General features: G+C 37.4%; 2 protein-coding genes across 3 annotated transcripts; both read left to right on the top strand.

Moving 5' to 3' along the window:
• Positions 1-2,731: 2,731 nt before the first annotated feature.
• LOC103713618 (lipid-binding serum glycoprotein family protein) lies at positions 2,732-10,599 on the top strand. Of its 2 annotated transcripts, XM_008800616.5 has the most exons (6): positions 2,732-3,478; positions 3,912-4,051; positions 6,087-6,438; positions 7,283-7,531; positions 8,628-8,753; positions 10,099-10,599. In XM_008800616.5, exons 1-6 carry the CDS (start codon positions 3,068-3,070, stop codon positions 10,291-10,293), a joined length of 1,473 nt encoding a protein of 490 aa, XP_008798838.2. In that variant the 5' UTR covers positions 2,732-3,067; the 3' UTR covers positions 10,294-10,599. The 2 variants fall into 2 exon arrangements, with proteins under 2 accessions (XP_008798838.2, XP_008798839.2); XM_008800617.6 differs by lacking the exon at positions 8,628-8,753 and having other exon boundaries at positions 2,926-3,478; positions 10,099-10,428.
• A 1,791-nt stretch (positions 10,600-12,390) lies between these two features.
• On the top strand, positions 12,391-17,455 carry LOC103713617 (tRNase Z TRZ2, chloroplastic-like). Its single transcript, XM_008800614.5, has 8 exons — positions 12,391-13,204; positions 15,484-15,646; positions 15,723-15,793; positions 15,931-16,026; positions 16,108-16,221; positions 16,799-16,867; positions 17,104-17,178; positions 17,252-17,455. Exons 1-8 carry the CDS (start codon positions 12,779-12,781, stop codon positions 17,339-17,341), a joined length of 1,104 nt encoding a protein of 367 aa, XP_008798836.2. The 5' UTR covers positions 12,391-12,778; the 3' UTR covers positions 17,342-17,455.
• The last annotated feature ends 2,007 nt before the right edge of the window (positions 17,456-19,462 follow it).

Below are 19,462 nucleotides of genomic sequence, written 5' to 3'. Positions count from 1 at the left end.
GAGGGAACATTGAGAGGAATTACGAGGGATTGATGAGTAATCAAATTGATTCCGAATTATGAAATAACTTCTTTTGTAAATTGATTTCATTTTCTCTATTTCAAAGACTTGTAGAGTCCTTCTCATGGTATATTGAGTTGCATTGTACTCCCGTGATTCCTCACTCCCAACCCTGATGTTAGTTATAATTGGGTCGTGGCCGAGTGAGTGGTAGTCTTGATTATACTCCTTTATGAGTAATTAAATTGGATCTGAATTGTGAAATGACTTCTTTTGTAAATTGATTTCATTTCCTCTATTTCAAAGACTTGTAAGTGGTAGCCTTGATTATACTCCTTTATGAGTAATTAAATTGGATCTGAATTGTGAAATGACTTCTTTTGTAAATTGATTTCATTTCCTCTATTTCAAAGACTTGTAAGTGGTAGCCTTGATTATACTCCTTTATGAGTAATTAAATTGGATCTGAATTGTGAAATGACTTCTTTTGTAAATTGATTTCATTTCCTCTATTTCAAAGAATTGTAGAGCCCATTTCAGTGGTATATTGAGTTGCATTGCACACCCTTGACCCCTCACTCCCAACCCTGATGTTAGTTTATGATTGGGTCGGAGTCGAGTGAGTGGTAGTCTTAATTATGCTCCTTTTTAGTAGAGTATTGGGAGGGTGTATTATGGCATTCATGCATGGCTTGACAGTATCTGCAGGACACCTATAGTCGATGGGGTTGAACATCGGCCTTTGTGCACATAGTAGCCTTCTGGGTGGGCGGAGCCCAGTCCCTTCCTAGGGGGGACACGGCCCTAGGCGTAGGATTAGCCAGTCCTACGACTTATATTCTGCTTGCCGCCGGGCATAGTAAGATCCCGCGAGGTGCGGTATGGCTTTCCGCGGATGTAGAATTCCCGCGAGGTGCCGTTTAGTATATAGATGTGAGATGGATTTCTGTTCTGGATACTGGCTTGCATTTATATTATCAGTATGGTGTCTTATCCTGCATATGCATGTGACAGTAGGGAGTTGTTGCTGGTTCGCCTGGGGCGTAAAACCCACCTCCCAATAGCTGTCTTGTTGATGATTCAGCATATTGACACCTGATTTGTATATTCCAGCATTATGATCTGTTGAATATATTCATGAGTAGTATATATGTTTACTCGATTATTCCATATATGCTTCAGATGAGTTGATTGTGATTGTGGTGATATTGATGATTTACTCCATATTCTTTATGTTGAGTTCATGTTCATCTTGTTATTGATCTTGAGATTTCATCTCGAGCCATGATTATATTCTGTCTCATATGCATAGTACTCTCTACTCCACTCACTGAGTATTTATATACTCACTCCCCAGTTTGGTGTTTTTGATTGCAGGGCAGGTATTATATAGAGAAGAGCAGGGTTAGAGATTGCCTGCTAGCTGTGCCGCTCCATAGTATAGTATAGTATAATGTAGATAGAGGTTTATACCTTTTGGTGTATTATAAACCTTCTATTGTATATAGTGCATAGTTACAGTCATAGATCCTGTTGTGGATATGGGTTGGACCATGGATGGATTGGAAAGCAGGTATATATATATATGTGTGTGCAGATCAGTTGTGTGCTTGTGATAATGTATTGCTATATATTGTCCAGGTTTATTATGTGACAGATTATGTGATTAATGCTCTGACAGGTAGTGTGTTGTATGTATTGAGATAATCCTGACAGGTCATTATAGGAAAAGTGATCATTTTGTGCATGTATCATGCCAAATTTTTCAAGATCTATTGATGATTGATAGGTAGTAGGGTTCTACACGGTGGTTGGTGGCCTTATGCCTACCCGCACCCTAGGACCGTCGCGGCGTCCCGCCGGGAACGGGGCGGGGGTCGTGACAAGAAAATAATAATATTATATAAAAAAAGAATCATGATGGGTTAGTTCGTTTTAATATATATATATATATATAATTTTAAGAAAAAATAATAATATATACCTTACTAAAATTGTAAAATAAAGTTTTAGTTGGTTTTGAATGCAGTTCAACTTATTTTGAGATGCATGTTTGTTGGGTTCAAGTGGCATCTCTATTGTTATCACTGCAAACATCAAATATGAAAGTACCTATTTGCCAAGGCATACATAAATGATATTATTGAGCACTAAATCTAACCCCATACCATCAAAACATATTGATTTAACATGCCTCTAGCCTTCCCCAATTTTTTCAAAATTTCCAATTTATTTATTTATTTTTCAATCTCACCAAGGATGTTGTGACTTGTTTCTAGTTCGAAATTATAGGAACTATTCCCATCCAATCAAAACCAGGCTTGAATTGAAACATATAACCTCTTCTCAATATCCTTGTTGGATATGGATTGCTAGGTACCCCTATACGGCGGCATCTAAATTAACGTGCTATATATATTTCATAAATCTTCTTGAATTTATAAATTAATTTTAAAGTTAATGCAGATAGATATTGCTTGTAATATTATTGATTATAGTTTACATGGCTACCCATCAAATCTTATACGAAATTGTTTGTAGATAATGTCAGCATGTTACTTACTAATATTTTACTACAGAATATTCATTTCACAGTTAGATAGTCAAATTACATATATTTATTATACTTTGTTCTTGGATTATCCTTTTAATCCAAAAAAATCTGATAAACCGATAAAAACAAACCATAAATCTGATCTCATCCAACATTTGGATTTGGACTTCATTTTTCAGATCCGCTAAAATATAGATTGGATTTGATTTGCGAGGCCCGCGCCCATCAGGATGCTGCTAAAATAAACACCATTTAGTCACTGCGTCACCGCGTTTGATCACAACCCGACTCCAGCTTAAGGACGGAAGGGAAGCTGCCATCAAGTACCGGACGGGGGAGGCGTAAGCGGACAAGCATTCCCTTACGATGTCGTCGTCTTCGGTCCTCTCCCATCATCCCCAACCCCCTCACCCTCCTTGTCCGCTTCCTCATAGTATCCTCCTCCTTTCCCTTTCCTTCTTCTCCTGAAGCCTCCCGTCCCCACTTCCTTTCTGGACTTCTCCTCCAAACCCCATGGCAACCCTCCTCCCCCTCCTCGTATTCCTCTCCATCATCTTCAATCCAGCCACGGCCCGGCTCCAGTCCAAAGAAGAAAGCTTCATCTCCGCCGGGATCTCCGAGAAGGGTCTCAACTTCGTGAAGGACCTGCTGATCGAGAAGGCTGTCAAGACCCTCACCCCGCTCCGCCTCCCCGACATCGAGAAGAATGTGAAAATTCCGGTCGTCGGGGGTGTTCACATGGCTGCGTCCAACATCACGCTGTTAAGTATCGATGTCTCTTCTTCTACGGCTCAGCCTGGCGAGTCGGGTATCGCGATCGTCGCTTCGGGGGCGACGGCTAATTTGAGCATGGATTGGCGGTACTCGTACAGGACCTGGCTTGTTCCAGTTGAAATCTCTGATGCGGGGGGGGCTTTCGTTCAGGTAATTTAGTACAGTGTTTATCGAAATCTAGAATTTGTTCGTCTCTGTTGATTTGTTTATTGAATGGATCACCCTGTCCCTCTCTATGGAAAGCTGTGAGTCCAATTTAGTAGACTGGTGTAACGCTTGAAGCTTATGCTTGATTCCTCTACGGTAATATTTTTCATGTGACCTGCATCCATCATTTGTTATAAAGTTTTCAATCGCAGCCTCCCCTCCCCGCGGTGTTTGATGTCTATTTGTGAAACTTGTTCTACTAATTTATGCATGTTTGCTCATGTTTTTAATTAGGACCAACTCCATCTGTATCCTTATAAGCGTTTGCACAATCTATCTCTTCTCTTTTCTCCCCCATCTCTCTCCTTCTCGGCTACCTGCTTACTTGTAATGTATTCCAACAAAGGGAAATTGATGAGTCCTGCTTCTGTGTAAGGTTGAAGGCTTGGAAGTTGGGCTTACTGTTAGCATGGATAATCAAAATGGAATTCTGGAGTTGACTGTGATGGAATGCGGCTGTTATGTGAAAGATATGGTTATAAGCTTGGATGGAGTAGCCTCATGGTTTTATCAAGGGTATGCAACCTTATCAATCCATTTGTAAAAGATTTGAATTTATTATGTCTTCTGGTGCATTTTATGCTTATTTATTGGCCTTATTATTTATAATCTAAGCTTAAACCGGATTGTTCATATACATATGTTTTGTTAATAGAATAGGAGTGCGTCCATAAGTTATATTCTTACATGAACACTTTTCCTTTTCAATATATCCATTATGATCACAAGTTAATCTTGAGAGCAGCATATCACATATTTAATAAATTAATGGTGAACTGCATTCTACTGCATTTTCTTCCATAATTCATGTCTTTAAGTTTCTGGGTATTTGTGAAGATGTTTGGATGCTATAGAGAATATCAGTTTGGCTCTGCAAGTTTGAAATGTAAAAGTTATACATACTTGGTCTTTTGCCTATGAGAATCCATATTATTTTAATACGGCACATTAAATGTATATGTACAAGAGTGACACTTGGATGGACATATCACTTGTGTTTTTTCACCAGTAGAGAAATGAGTTATCAAAGTTGTGAGAATTGGTAACTTGTCTATAGATGCATAGTTTCATCATAAAAGTTACATTTTCCAGCTTTCCTGTCAGATACAATAGATGTATTCAAGGTAATTAGCTAAGCATACTTGGCTTGGTCAAGAGCCTTCACTAGATCTGGAGGCATAAATTCTTTATTGAATCTAAGCATGGAGTCATGCAACTGCACAAAGAAAGGCACCACTTCTTCATCTTATATAAAAGAACAATATATAATCCTTATATCATCAAATGTTCATTAGCGAATATCCAGTCATGATTATAAAGCTTCTTGTGCCCCAACATCTCTCTTTTCCGTCCTACCATGGACAAAACATGCATTCAATGCCTGCCTTCCACTGTCCCCACCCTCCCCCTGCAAACCCACCAACAACAAGGAAAAGAAAAACCTCTTTCCTCCCAAAAAAAAAAGGGTACGGAGGGAATTATAATTTTTTCCTATACAAACTGATCTATGATTAGAAGAAACTTTTGCAATGAAAGGAGAGAATTAGTGGTTATGACAGTTAAGACTGGGCTTTTGGCTTGACACGCTCAAATTTGCATTCTACTTTTGCCATTATGGCAATTGGTAGCGAGCAAGTAAGCATAATATTCTCACGAACTTTAGAAAGTTCCTTACTTAGAATCACAGGATACGGGATGAGCATGTATGATGAGGGAGAGAGGGAGGTAGGCAAGAAGATTATGGGGGATGTTACAGTGTGTTGCTTGTTTCTGCAAGCTTAAGATCTTGGGTTTTGCTTAGGGGCCAGGATGTGTTTTTATTTGTTGTAGAATAGGCAAGTATTTTTCAATATTTTTTGAATCCTTTATGCATGGTAATGACCTTCTAGGACATGAAAGTCATGTCAAGTGGAAGGTCTTGGATGGCAGTACAAGCTAGATCACAGTAGCCATGAGTGCAGTTATAATCAGTCTAAGGTAGCTTACATTAGATTTCCAATTGGACACGGCTGTTGAGCCATCGACAACCCCAGATTGTTCAATAGTTGCATCGAGTTTTGCTTTTCATCAGGCATCTAAAGTATAAATTTGGTGACTTTTTGCAGCCAACATTAAATTTTCATTTTAACATTACTAAGGACTTGGCTCAAGTTAGGCAAAGATGAAGATTGTTTAAACTACAAACCTAGCTCAAGCCTACTTATAATGAAATGAAGTAAGTTTGAGATTAGCCTTATAAGAGATGGGCATGTACTTGGTCATTCCAGAAAGAATGCATTTTTAAGAGTTCCATCTTTCTTGATTTGTAAACCATATAACACTGTAAATGTAAACGTTCTTTAAAAACAGGAATGGGACGCCTAGCTCGTATATATTTCCACTAGAATACTCCATAATTACAAGACGATGATGTTCATAGTACGCCAGCTATGTAATGCAATCTGACTTATATTTCCTTGAGGCAGTTTTATGTCCTTTTCTTCCATTTTGGTGCCTATTCATGCCGAGAAACCTAAATGACTAACTTCCATGCTCTATTCATATTTTATAGGTTCGTAAATGCTTTCGAGGATCAGATTAGATCAGCTGTGGAAAGTGCAATTACTAAAAATATTATCAAAGGGGCTTTAAAGCTTGATTCTTTATTGCAAACTCTTCCAAAGGAAATTCATGTGGATGATGATGTGGCATTGAATGCGACTGTTATAAATGATCCACTGTTTGGAAATTCTTCTGTTGAGTTGGACATTAATGGTCTATTTGTTTCATATGAAAAAGTTTCAGCTCCAAGCTACTTACATAAATATTCACAGAGTTCAATATCTTGTGGGGAAGCACTAAAAATGCTCTGGATTTCATTAGATGAGGCTGTATTTAACTCTGCATCAATGGTATATTTTCAGGTAATTTAACCTTATCTCCATGGGCTACACTCTGTTAGTGTTGCTCATTTACAAATATTTTTATACATGAATATTAGAAAGCTAATCCTTCTTTTTTAATTTTTCTGTAAGGAAGAATGCTATATCTAATACTTGGATAAATGAAAACAATTTATATGCCACTCGAACTAAAAGTCTTCCCTCTAGGACCCATTGTCCCATGTCAGTATAATTGGGAGTCACATGACAATGGGTGTATGGTTCACACATTTTTAGTTGTTTTTGTCTATTTGCTCATGTACGTTCATAACTCTAATTTGATTTTCAAGTTTGGGAATGACAATCTTCATACTGGTTTAAGTTGTTGAAGTCCCTAAAATCTTATTTGCTCATATTTTATAAATTTTATTTGATTCACACTCCATGACAATGTGCCATCAAAAGAAGGCTTTAAAATTGGTAGAATTATATTGGGCTTTCAGTATTTTTAATTAATGAGTTGAGCATCGTACCTTCAAACAAATTTTCAGTATCAAGGTCTTAATTCTCAGTTTCAGCTTTAGTTTTGGCTAGATTTGTTGAGTTTCCATTTTGCAAATTTTGGCATTTTAAGTATATATTTCATGTGAGTACATGTGCAATTAATATCTGAACATGTTTTCAAGAACTTCAGCTGCTCAACTCCATCCGAATTTTTATCCCTCAACTATTTATTCTAACATATAAGAATAGATAGTCAATTTCTGATTAATGGCAAAGCAATATAAGTTTGTTTCTGATAAATTAGTAAGCTGTCAATAACAAGTATGCTTACCACAGGCAATTTGTATGTTAAGTGTTCACTTATATTTATTTGTTACTTCAGGCAGGATTGATGCATTGGATTGTGGACAAGGTACCTGATCAGTCCCTTTTGAACACTGCTAGCTGGAAGTTTATTATTCCTCAGCTGTACCGGAAGTACCCAAATGATGACATGCTCCTAAATATCTCATTAACTTCTCCTCCAGTCATAAGAATTACACCACAAAACATTGGGTCTATCATTTTCTCGGACATGATAGTCCATGTTTTGGATGCTGGCGAGTCAATTCCTGTTGCATGCATATCATTGGTAAGCAAAATTTCAGTCCAGATCTGCTGCAAAATTGTTTTACTTGTTGCTTCTACTCAAATCTAGTGCATGCTTTGTTTGTTGCAATGCTTGTTATTGAATCTAGATGCTATAGCTTGCACTCTTGTCAGTTTTTTTTACAAATTCAGCAACATGAAACAACTGGATTTGATATTTGTATATCTTCTTATCCTGTGATTTGTGCATTAAATTCCTGTTAGAGGCTTCTAGGATGAAAAGTTCAACTCAAGCTGACCTGGTATTATTACCATTAACATGATCCAAACTTTCCTAACCAGACTCCAGTCAAATTATTTTGAAACTAAGTAGAAGCGAATACCATTAGATTATTGTGATGAAATAGATCTTTGTCACTTCTTTTCCCTTTTAGAGTTGCATGGTGGGAATACCGCATTTTGGATTTGAACATGAAACCTCTCCCCAGCGCTTGTGCTAAGGAGAGGAATGCCAACTGGCGGACCCAAGTCCTATTGGCTAATGAGTTTCTAAATTCTGGTAAAATGAATTTCCTTTTATGATATAGTTTCAACACATGGCCCAGGAGTTGCAAATAACTAGCTGAAACGAGATGATCAAAAAGGCAAATAACTACCGAGATGGTCTGCTTACAACATTCCATAACATTTGTCACTGTGGTCCTCCCACGGTTTTGACTATAATAATTTTCAAGAATGATTGCATGATTTTTCATTAATAGAACAACCAGAGATATATGTATGACATGGATGAAATTCTGTTTGGAGGAAAACTATAAACAATACTTGACTGCAAACTACCCATGTATAAAATACATTCAAGTTTCGTCATGGTTGCTTTGGCAAATGGCTTCTTTTATTACTTGATTCAAGATTAAGCTGCGCTGTTTCTGACATTGCATTTTTTCCTGATGTGATTGGGTTACTTAGATCTCTGCCAGGAATTTTGTACAAACTGTGCTAGTTGAGGTTACTACTTTGAGGAATTAAGTTAGATTCTTTCTTGAGCATCTTGCTGGAACATAATTTAGTCTTTCATAGTTCAATAATGATTGCTTGCTCCTATATTGATTTGGCTAGTTGGGCACTGGTTTCTGCAGGTAGTTTCTGTTTCAGGTGTTGTGGAGATATCAGGAAACAATCTAACTGGTAGAGCTGAATTAGATGATTTCACCCTGAACTTGAAGTGGAGCAAGGTCGGAAATTTCCATATGTATCTAATTCAGGTATCATATCTTATAGTGGTAAAGCATTTTGCCCCCACTTCTGGAAGGTGAATTGTTTTGAAAGTATGATCTAATCATGAATTTCTTTCCTGCATCACATAGTTCCTTGCTAACATTCTGCAAACTCTTAAAATAGGCCTTTTAATGGAGCAAAGCATATTTGGAACTCTCCATTTATTGAACTATGTTAAGCCTAATATACATTGTTGACCCATTCCGTATTTGCTTAAGCTTTTGGGGTCTAATAGTAAGTTAACATGGTACCAGAGTTCAAATTTGTTGGAGTTCATGAGTTCAAATCCTTTCCAGTTCAATTATTTATTTAATTATCCCTGGTTGTAAGTTATCTTGATTCTGATCTGTCTTGACTCTTGACTCAATCATCCCTCTACATGCATGGTCTGGGCTGCATGTGTGGGGGGGTTGTTAAGCCTGATATACATTGTTGACCCATTCCCTATTAGCTTAAACTTTGAGGTCTAGTGGTAAGTTAGCAGTCTATTTGACAAGAATCTTGGCATGTTACAAAGAAATGATGATGTTGCATATAACCCTAGGAAGATTTGATTGTTTCCATATGTTCATGTTTCTAATTTTTATTTATTTAGTTATTTTTGTGTATGTGAAGATTATAAAACAGCTGAAGTTATATTGGCAGATACTAGCAGAAATTATAGCATATACTCAAAAACCATTTGTTGGCACTTCTATGTTTGATGGATGTCATCTCTTGGATAAGAAAGTTCTAGTTATATAAAGCTGTGTACTTTCTCCTTTCTTTCTTTTTCTTTCATTCTTTTTCTTGATAGAAAGGACCCATAAGCAATGGGCTACACAACCGGTGGTATCCCTTCCCCAATTATCCCTAACCCCCCAAACCCTAACGAAAGTATTAGTGCTGCATTATTCCCCAATTATCCCTAACCCCCCAAACCCTAACGAAGGCAGTATTAGTGTTGCATCAACTAAAAAAGTTAATTGGGTGGAAGACCACTATAAAATCTTCAGCTTTTAATATTTATTACATGTCTACAATACAAAGAGAGAGAAACATGTACATGCAAGAGAAATAAGAGTTTCCATTATTGAGAAAGAATATTGGCTGAACTATTAGACCTATCAAGTTAAAGTGTTTGGTTGTCATTTATACGGTTCTTGGTCATTTGTGGTTGGTGCTATTCACCTAATTTAATGATTGTGCCAGTATGTCTTAATCATTAACTTAATGAAAATACTTGTACTATCATCCAGTGCTTGTAGGATTCTCTTTTTTTTAAAATTTTTTTATGATACAAATGCATGATACTATAGACCTGATTCTCATACAATCTTAATATTCAAGCAGGGGGTCATGAGGGTCTTCTTGAACACTGTATTTGTGCCATATGTTAATATGCATCTCAAGCAAGGTTTTCCTTTGCCGATTATCCATGGATTTACGCTCCAAAATGCATCCATATTCACCTCCAGTTCAAATATGGTTGTATGTTCTGATGTAGCGTACACCAATTTCAGTGGTGCTGTGCACTCTTCCTTCTAGCATTCATAGCACAGAAATGGGAAAAACAATGGATATTTGGATGATGAATGCAACATGCAGATATATGCTGGGATTCTGGAAGTGGTGGTCCATGAGCCTGGATTTATACCGATCAAGATCATGCGTATTAGAAATTCTTTTGGGAAGTTACTCTATATCTTCGAAAATATGTATCCTATGTACAGTGTAATATGATGTTCTTTAGTTCTAGTAACAGGCCAGCTGGTTTTAAAATATTTGAAATAATAGTCCAATTGCTTTATTGGTATTCATGATTTAGTGAATTCCGTAAGCAAATCCTTTCAATTTTCTGGCAATATACCATTTATGAACATAGTATGCGTGTGGAAAACCAAAGTAATCTAAATTTAAACCATTCATTTGAAGATGTTATACATGTCATGAAATCCATGGAAGAAGTATTTATGTGCTATCAGTTGTGAGATATTGATCACTTAATTTTCTGGTTGATGGAGGTTTACACAGAATTACAGACAAGCTGCCGCGGCTATTTAAACTGCAGGTCATACCAAGGTGATGCAATATCTCCTGTTTGTGGTAAGGATTGAATTCATGATATGTCTTCCACTAGATCTACATCGGCAAGAGGATCAAGCAGAAGATGGAACTTCTGGTGATGGGTCTCAAAGTTTTGTCTAGCTTTCTGAGGTCTTGTGTACAAAGGGGAACTTGGAATGCATTTGCGAGAATAAAGAAAGAACTGGCAAACTAATAAGGAGGCTGCAGCAAAAACATGAGAATGAGTGAGTAAAAGCATATAGGCGAGCCAACTCTTGGTCTATGTGAGAATCTGAGACGCTGCATCAAGCTCGTGTCATGGAAAACACAATGGATGCTGGGGAGTATGTTTCCACCTCTTTTGCTTCATGCTCTTCCTAGATTACTGGTCTCTCTATTTCTCAGCTTTTGATTCGGTTCTCTCTCTTCCTCCAACTGCTTCCAATAACCAACCCATCGGTTCCATTCCTCCGAGGACAACTCATTGGAAGCGTCTTGCTTCCTCCATGTTGCTCAAAAAATCTTCAACTCATCCTGGTCTTCTATTTTATGTTTTTAGCTATATTCTTTGATGTGTTGCTAATCCCTTACTCTTTTTTTTTTTGCTAAAAGAATCCCTTACTCTTTTTTGGCACTTAAAAATGGCCGCAACATTGGTCACCGTCTCACCCACCAACAACAACACTGACATTGTTGCTGCTGCCATTATCATTGGTACTACCATCTCTTTGGACACATTAATGATGCCATTATATTACTTTTGTTATATTGTTATTAACCCTACCACCGGCGCTATTATTACCTCCATCACCTTCGCTATTAGTGTCGCTATCTTTTTCACCACCATCATAGTTATTTTTAAAATAATTAACTACACTAAATTTATTTATATTTAAAAAAAAATTAAAAACAAAAAAAAATATTTTTAAAATAAAAATAAAGTGATACCAAATGGTATCTTCGTACTCATCTTATCTAATATATTAGTTCTTACAAGTTACACCCATTTCTTTTACAACTGTGGCAAAGAATTTTGGAAAAGCCAGAACTACAAGATCGAAAATAATAATTTTTTGAGTCCAACCTACTATTTTCTCCAAATACTTAAAGTATATAGATTTGAATGAGAATTTCTTTAATGAGGAGGTATAAATTAATCTATACTAGCGTGATTGCAAATGTCCATTATGGGTTAGGCTCTATGATTAATAAGTCACGGTAAGTCGAGCAAATTTTTAAAATATATCTAGCAATCACATCATGAACGATATAGTCCTTCAGTGGATGATCAGAATAACTACACAAATTGTAGTTGAAAGAACAAATAAAAATGATGAAAATAAAAATAGAAAGCCTTGACATGTTTAGCATGTATAATGCTATCATTTTTCATGACCCTTTCACTTTTTTTTTTCACTCTCTTATCATCGGAGACCTTGCCCCATTCTATATATCTCGTTTTGATTAACATATAAATATGAATTTATATAGAAACATATAAATTAGATATAGTTTTTTTAAAAATATATAGTACTGTGTTACATTTAATTTGGGGTGGTGCTCCAATGCCATCGCCCTGTCCTCTCCACCACGAATCCGTGCAGTTTCGACTTTTTTTTTTTTTAACAAAGAATATGTGCAAGGCACGTCTAAAGTACTAGCGATTATAAATAGATCGGATCAAAGATTTTTGTTTTTGTTTTTTTTATTTTGTTATTTAGATTTTTGTTTTCTTTTTTCCATGGGATCGGATGCCCTCCAAACGTTGCGGCTAGTTATCTTCAGGGCGTTTATTTGCTACTTTCTCGTTTGTTCTCTCAGTCTTATCACCACCCTGCTTCTGAACCCCAAACCCTAAACCCTAATTCTCCTATCGCATTATCACTAAAATCTCTATACGTCTCCTTGGCAATAATATCTCTGCATTTAGGATGCCGTGCCGTTCGTAGAAGAAAGAAGAATTTCAATGCCGATCTCTCTTCTAAACCTCTCCACCTCCACCTCCACCTCCCCCTTCCCTTCTCTCCTCCCTTCCCACCACTCCCAAGTCGATCCTCCCTTCTCCTTCCCTCACCGGCCGCCCCCACTAACCGCGGCCTCCGGAGGCGGCTCCGGCGACCGATGCCGCGCGCTTGCGGCGAAGAAGCCGGAATTCTTATCGGTGATAGACCGGGCCATGGCCGAGGAGGAGGAGTACCGGCGGGCGAGGGCGGAGGTCCGTCGTAAGGGCGTGGATGTTGAGGGCTACTTCATCGAGGGGGTCTCCGTGGGAGGACACGAGACGTGCGTGGTGGTCCCCAGCCTCAACGCCGCCTTCGACATCGGGCGCTGCCCTCCGAGGGCTATCCACCAGGACTTCCTCTTCATCACCCATGCTCATCTCGATCACATCGTAAGCCCCTTGCCCTTTTTCTATGTGAATATTTTCTAGGGGTAAGATTGCAAGAACACGGCTGTAGAAGATATGGTTTTTGTAGTCTTTTTGAATTGGAACAGTGATAAAGATACATTTAATAGAATTCCGAAGTGGATATATAGGAAAATTGAAAAGAAAGGAAGGAACAAATAAAAGGATTTCTCGCAAACTATGAGATACTTTTGCCACAATAATGATATATGTCCAGCATTTAGCCAAGGTAAAACGACTTGATAAGTTGGAAGTCTGGATCCTTTGTGTACATTTTTTGTCCTTGATCTCCATGTTCTTTCTATGTTGTGGCTGCTGCCTATGAAAATCCTTTGATCCAAGCAGCAAGATACATTATTAAGCATGGCTTACATTTATGCGACGAGGCTGTTGTACAGTTATTACAAAATGGGGGATGGAAGATCAAAGCAGAATGTGCCATAGGTTCCTTGTTAAGAAAATGAATTACGTACTTTATTTGTTTTTCTTTAGCTTAGGAAGAAGACAGACTTTATCCACAATGACAGATAATCTTGAGTAGATGGTGCTATATAGCAGGTTAGGAAGAATTGAGCTAGTAGGATAACATTGCATTCCAGATACTCCTTTCTTCTGCATAATGGTAATCAATCTCCAATTAGGATATAAAAGGACTTTATAGTAGGTCCATCTTTTTCCCCCATCTTTAAGCCTATCTTTTCTTCTTCAGATTATTGGAACTCACCTTATTTGAGATAGTGAAAAAGCCTATCTCTTCCCCCATCTCTCTCTCTCTCTCTCTTTTTGGTGGTTTTTGCAAAAGATAATGTTGTTCATGGTTTATGACTCATATATAGGCCCCTAAGCTATTGCTCGCGTAATTGTAATAACAAAATAGATAAATAAATAGATACGTAAAGGTAACTATGGTTCGCCGTCTCGGTATTGAACTCCGTACTAGTACCATCCTATTACAGTGCCGGTATACGGTACGATATGGTAAAGTTCGGCGCATGGAATATCGGTGTGCTACGGTACGTCCGTACGGTATGGGTACCAACTGGTATGGCAAACGTTGAAGGTAACAATTGGTATTTTCCGCATTTGGATGGAAGTACTCTCCAACATCAAATCCTTGGACTATAGCCATAACTTTGGGTTAAATTCTGACCGTAAAAAGACAAATTAATAGAATAATACATAATTGCGAGAAATGGACCTTCTATCATGCTCAAGGTAGCGTTACTTATCCGTTTGTTTTTACTTGGTCTATATGGTGCAATTCCTTGCTACCATTGATTGAAGAGGTGGAGCCTATGGTGCTAGTATCCTCATGCAATTTTTTTTGGGAATGTTGGAAGGAGAAAAGCATAGTAATTCTTGGAAAACAAAAATCGAGAGAAGGATGATACTTGGAAGGCATCATATACTTAACAAATCTCTTTGGATGGGTGCTAGTTTGCTCAAAATGTCTTTGAACCCTTTCCCTTGCTTCAGTCTAAATTTTTCTCTCTCAACATCCTTATGGATCCTTCAACTCTACTAATATATCCTCCAGAGTCATTGAGAGGCTGTCTCAAATGGTTTCAACTCATTTCACATTCTTTTGGCGGTGAACCTACAGATATGCTTTTCCTTCTGGTATTTTGCTCATGATCTTTAGAAATGTTAGTCTTATTGATTTTCTCCTGAGGAGTTCCTTTAAATTAACTATGTGCTTTGATAGATTTCTTCTCCCAAGTTGGAAAGTCTGGTAATAAGGCCTCAGTCAAGATACATGCTATGAGACTTGGCTACCTTTTTCTCTCATTTATTGCGACTATCAACTAAAATTTCTTATTAGTATTGTTGCCTAGATGCCTAGTTTTGTCTGCATAAATTCCTAGTTTTGACCCAAATCCAGCCTAGCCTAGTTGGCATTGGGCCATCTGGGCCCATTTCCAGCCCAAGGTATATAGCTTTCCTTTTTTTGATAACATGTAGTTGTGATATCTATATGCAGGAAGCATCTTATTAAAAATTGCACTACATAAAAGCCTTTTATTTGAGAAAAGCAACAAGCCAGGCCAGTGCACCTTGCAACATGAACAGAGTACCCGATACCATCTGGAGAATATTTGATGGTCATATGGATTGAGAGGGACCTCTAAACCATTTTTTAACATATTTTAGTTGGTGATCGGTTGGAAAATATATATTTATATTTTTTAATCTTTCTTTTATCCTTTCCAGCCTGTGCAGTTACTGAATTGACAATCTTATTTGGTTTTGGGCTATGATTACAGGGGGGTCTTCCAATGTATTTAGCAACTCGTGGCTTATACAGTTTAAAACCCCCAACAGTATTTGTGCCACCATGTATTAAAGAGGAAGTGGAGAAGCTGCTTGAAATTCACCGGACCATGAGTCAAACTGAACTTAAACTTGAGTTAGTTGCACTTGATGTGGGTATGCATTTTTTTATTTACTAGTTCCACCTTATGCGTATGCTAGTTTCTTATTGTATATGATATTGTACCTTCAGGGGAGACCTATGAAATACGTAATGACCTTGTTGTCAGACCATTCAGAACTCACCATGTTATACCCAGCCAGGTATGCTTTATTAAATCCACTAAAGGCAATCCAGTTTCTCTGAAAAAGAAAAACCCAGTATGGTTCTTTATTTTATGAATTTTTGTTCAGAAGGTCTGTTCTAAATCTTGTTCATGTGGCTTCCGGATATAATCCAGGGATATGTCATTTATTCAGTGAGAAACAAACTGAAAAAACAGTATGCCCATTTGAAGGGTGCTCAAATCAAGAAGTTGAAGCTCTCTGGTGTTGAGGTTTGTGATTCTGCCTGCCTTGATGAAATAATTTCTGAGCCTATCCACTGTGCAAAGATTCAGTCGAAGTTTGTTTGTTAGATTACAGACACCATATTATCTCCAGAGGTTGCCTATTCGGGAGAGACAATGTCAGATTTCATTCGCGAACCACGAAATGCAGATGCTCTGAGAGCAAAAATTCTTATCACAGAGGTATGGCTCTTTTCTTGTGTTCTCTTACTGCTCATTTGCTTATGGAATGCTTGTGGCATGAGTGCTTGAAATAACTCTCCTTATACATAGTTGGAGCTTTCACCTCCGAGAAGGACAATGTGAAATGCTACTGCATTTTATAATGACGAATGCATGATAACGCAAATTTTTCAAGCAAGGAAAACTATGATATCTTTTGACATGAAGAGGCCATGTGTACCCTTATCGGACATTTAACACCTTGGCACCCTGTTGCCAGATACTGCACATTAGTACTTTAACACTGCTTATTGTATGGCTCAACTTCTTAAAGAATATTTAATATCATACAGTATGCATATAAGTAGCAACATGTAGGACCACTAGTTGTTGAACCTAAGTTCCCTGCTGGTCTTGCAAATTACCTTCCACTCCCTTTCACAGCTGTGGGGGATGAGCAATTCTGTTGAAAGCTAAAAATGTGTGATTTTGGCCAAGTGGAAATAATTGGAGAATATCATTTTCATTGGATTTCCATGGTACTGCAGTTCAAACTTTGAAAGATAAACCTCATTGTGAATTCATTATTGTTTGACAGGCAACTTTCCTAGGCGAAGCAAATGACATCGAACATGCACGAGAACATGGTCACATGCATTTCTTTGAGGTAACCAGTTATCACTTTCTTCATTTTTTCCAAGTGACAATAAAGGCAGACACCAATTTTACCAAAAAAAAGGCAGACACCAAAATTAACCCAAGGGCATTTTCATTAGCCTCATCTGTGTAGTTCTATCAGGGAGTTCTACAAGCTTCTGCATTTCTTATATGAAAGGCTGATAAGTATCATCAACGATTTATTTTTTCATGTTCTGAGAAAATAAATTGATGCATATTTTGCAGATTATGGAGCACGCTCAGTGGTTCCGCAACAAGGCTGTCCTACTTACCCACTTCTCTTCCAGATATAAGCTTGAGGTGGGCCACTGTTTCCTAACCTTTTTATCACCATGTTGCCACCTTAAGTAAATGACCATTTTAATCTTTTCAGGATATCCGCCAAGCTATATCAAAGCTGCAACCAAAGCTATCTGCAAAGATTGTTGCTCTCACAGAAGGCTTCAAATCAAATTACTTGTAGCATATAACCCTGTATGCATTCAATATAAAAGTTTAATGTAATTTTCCATGACTAGTTCAGTGTACATCCGATATTACATCACTAATTCAGTATTCTGAACCTTTTCTTGCTGTATCTGTACAAGCCGCCACTGTTAACATCACTATGTACGTCATTTACATTTGCTTGCTGTGCACGCAGTCTGGTCTGCCCTGGCGCTGGCTGAACATGGCTGGAATCCGAAAAGAGCAGCATTTCGACAAATTTTACCCCCTTCCCAGTAGTAATATTCGTAGTAAAAATTTTGTGAGGAAGCAACATTGTACTTTGTACCATTTATTCCACAACCGACTGGCCAGCCCTTTCATTTCTTTTGGGTTGGGTGGTTAAAGCATGGATTTAACTCATACTAATCAGAATTCATTATAATTGTGGTTACCTTTTTATTCGTTTAGAAAAAAAAAATATCACTGTTCTCTGCTGAAAAATAAAGAGAGTTTAGTGGAAAGAGCCTTTTATCGGATTTGAATTGATGACTTATACCTTGCCATAGTTTTATTCAATTCATGAATTTTCCATGGAGGTTAATATATGCGTTGGGGTTCTATAACGGGAATAGGAATTTGTAGTTATACTTTGTGAAATAAAAGGGCTTTTTAGGGAATTAGCCATTCAATTTCTTTTAAAGAGAGATTCTCTTTAGGTAAGCTTGTAGAATGGTTACTGGATATATACTTGAACGGATATCATGGCATAACTATTGAGATGAGTAGAAATTTAAAAGATCAGAGAAAATGATGTATAGACAATTAAATCCCTTGCAAGTCCAAAAAGTATCCTCTTTAAAAGTATTCATCATTTGAGAAGCACTCACTAATGGTGCAACAAGCCACTCCTCAGATGATTCTACATGATGAACATTTGAACTGGAGTCATTTTGTAGTTTAGCTGGAGGATAGGTTCTTCATCTTCTTGATGATTGGTACAAAGCAACATGTGCACCCTCATGCTGCTTAAAAAAATCTTCTGCCATTTTTGAATATTTTTTTCCATGGCGTCAAAGATGTTTCTATGCATTTCTAGCCATAAAACTTCTTCCACAAGCCTTACCATGGCAACCTTTTATAGCATTGTGATTGCAATTTTTGGTCATGAGAAAATTACCTACACCATATGTACAAGGATTCTACCAAGCGACGCCATAATAGTCTATTTAACTAAGAAGAGCACATTAGATTAGACCCCCAATGCTTTCATCCAGATGTTCAATTGACAATTATATCCATCATTGATCAGGTACTATGACAGAAAACCCGGATTTAAAATATGAACGGACATGTGCAAATTAGCTTGCAACAAGGAAATTTTCCTAGGTAAAGAAGTATTATAATATGCGACTGCATTGGAAGAAGCTCAATATGAAAAATCTAGATATTTAGCAGTCTGACTTGCTAAAGAATTAATTGAGGGGGTTAATTGCATGATTTTTTGCTTAGGGTTAGATCAAGGTAACTCATTAGCTTATGTGTGGAAATAGTGGCTAAACTCTCAAGATACTAACAAAAATAGAAACTAGTTATATATGACCTCTCTGATGTCCTGTGCACCTTAAGCCAAGCCCATACTATAATATATGTCTCTTATTGTAGTTCATGACTCATTTATGGATTAAAGATATATCGCACTCTTATGACAAAGTCTTATGAGTTGGTTCACCAAAAGATACATGAATTGGTGATTGGCCGAGCACAAGCAGCAGTCAACCAACGTCATCGTTCTCATCATATCTGGTCACATTAGGCATCAATTCGATTGCCACATCCTAGATAAATCAAGCAGTGAACTTTAGCAAGCGATCAACAACAATACTTCTTAAATTCTAGGTCTAGTTTGAATTGGATGCATGTTTGCTTCCTTCTTGTAAGATCATAGAAAACTCTAGCTAATAACATCTTCGATATGATATTAATGACTAGCACCGGAACATGGAAACCAATCTTCCCCGTAATATTGAATGTTTATCATTCCCAAATACATCAAATCCACCGCTAATTAACTCAAATACTTTTTATGTGCTTGTGATTATATAATTGCAATTGCAAATATAACACATACACATAGCTTCGTCCTCCCTTCCACATT

Source organism: Phoenix dactylifera, chromosome 2, assembly GCF_051530095.1.
Source record: "Phoenix dactylifera cultivar Ajwa chromosome 2, Ajwa_hap1_PhDact_Kaust_v1.1, whole genome shotgun sequence".
In the NCBI taxonomy this organism is placed as follows: domain Eukaryota; kingdom Viridiplantae; phylum Streptophyta; class Magnoliopsida; order Arecales; family Arecaceae; genus Phoenix; species Phoenix dactylifera.
The sequence above is the reverse complement of the archived record's forward strand: the minus strand, read 5'-3'. Positions and strand labels throughout refer to the sequence as shown.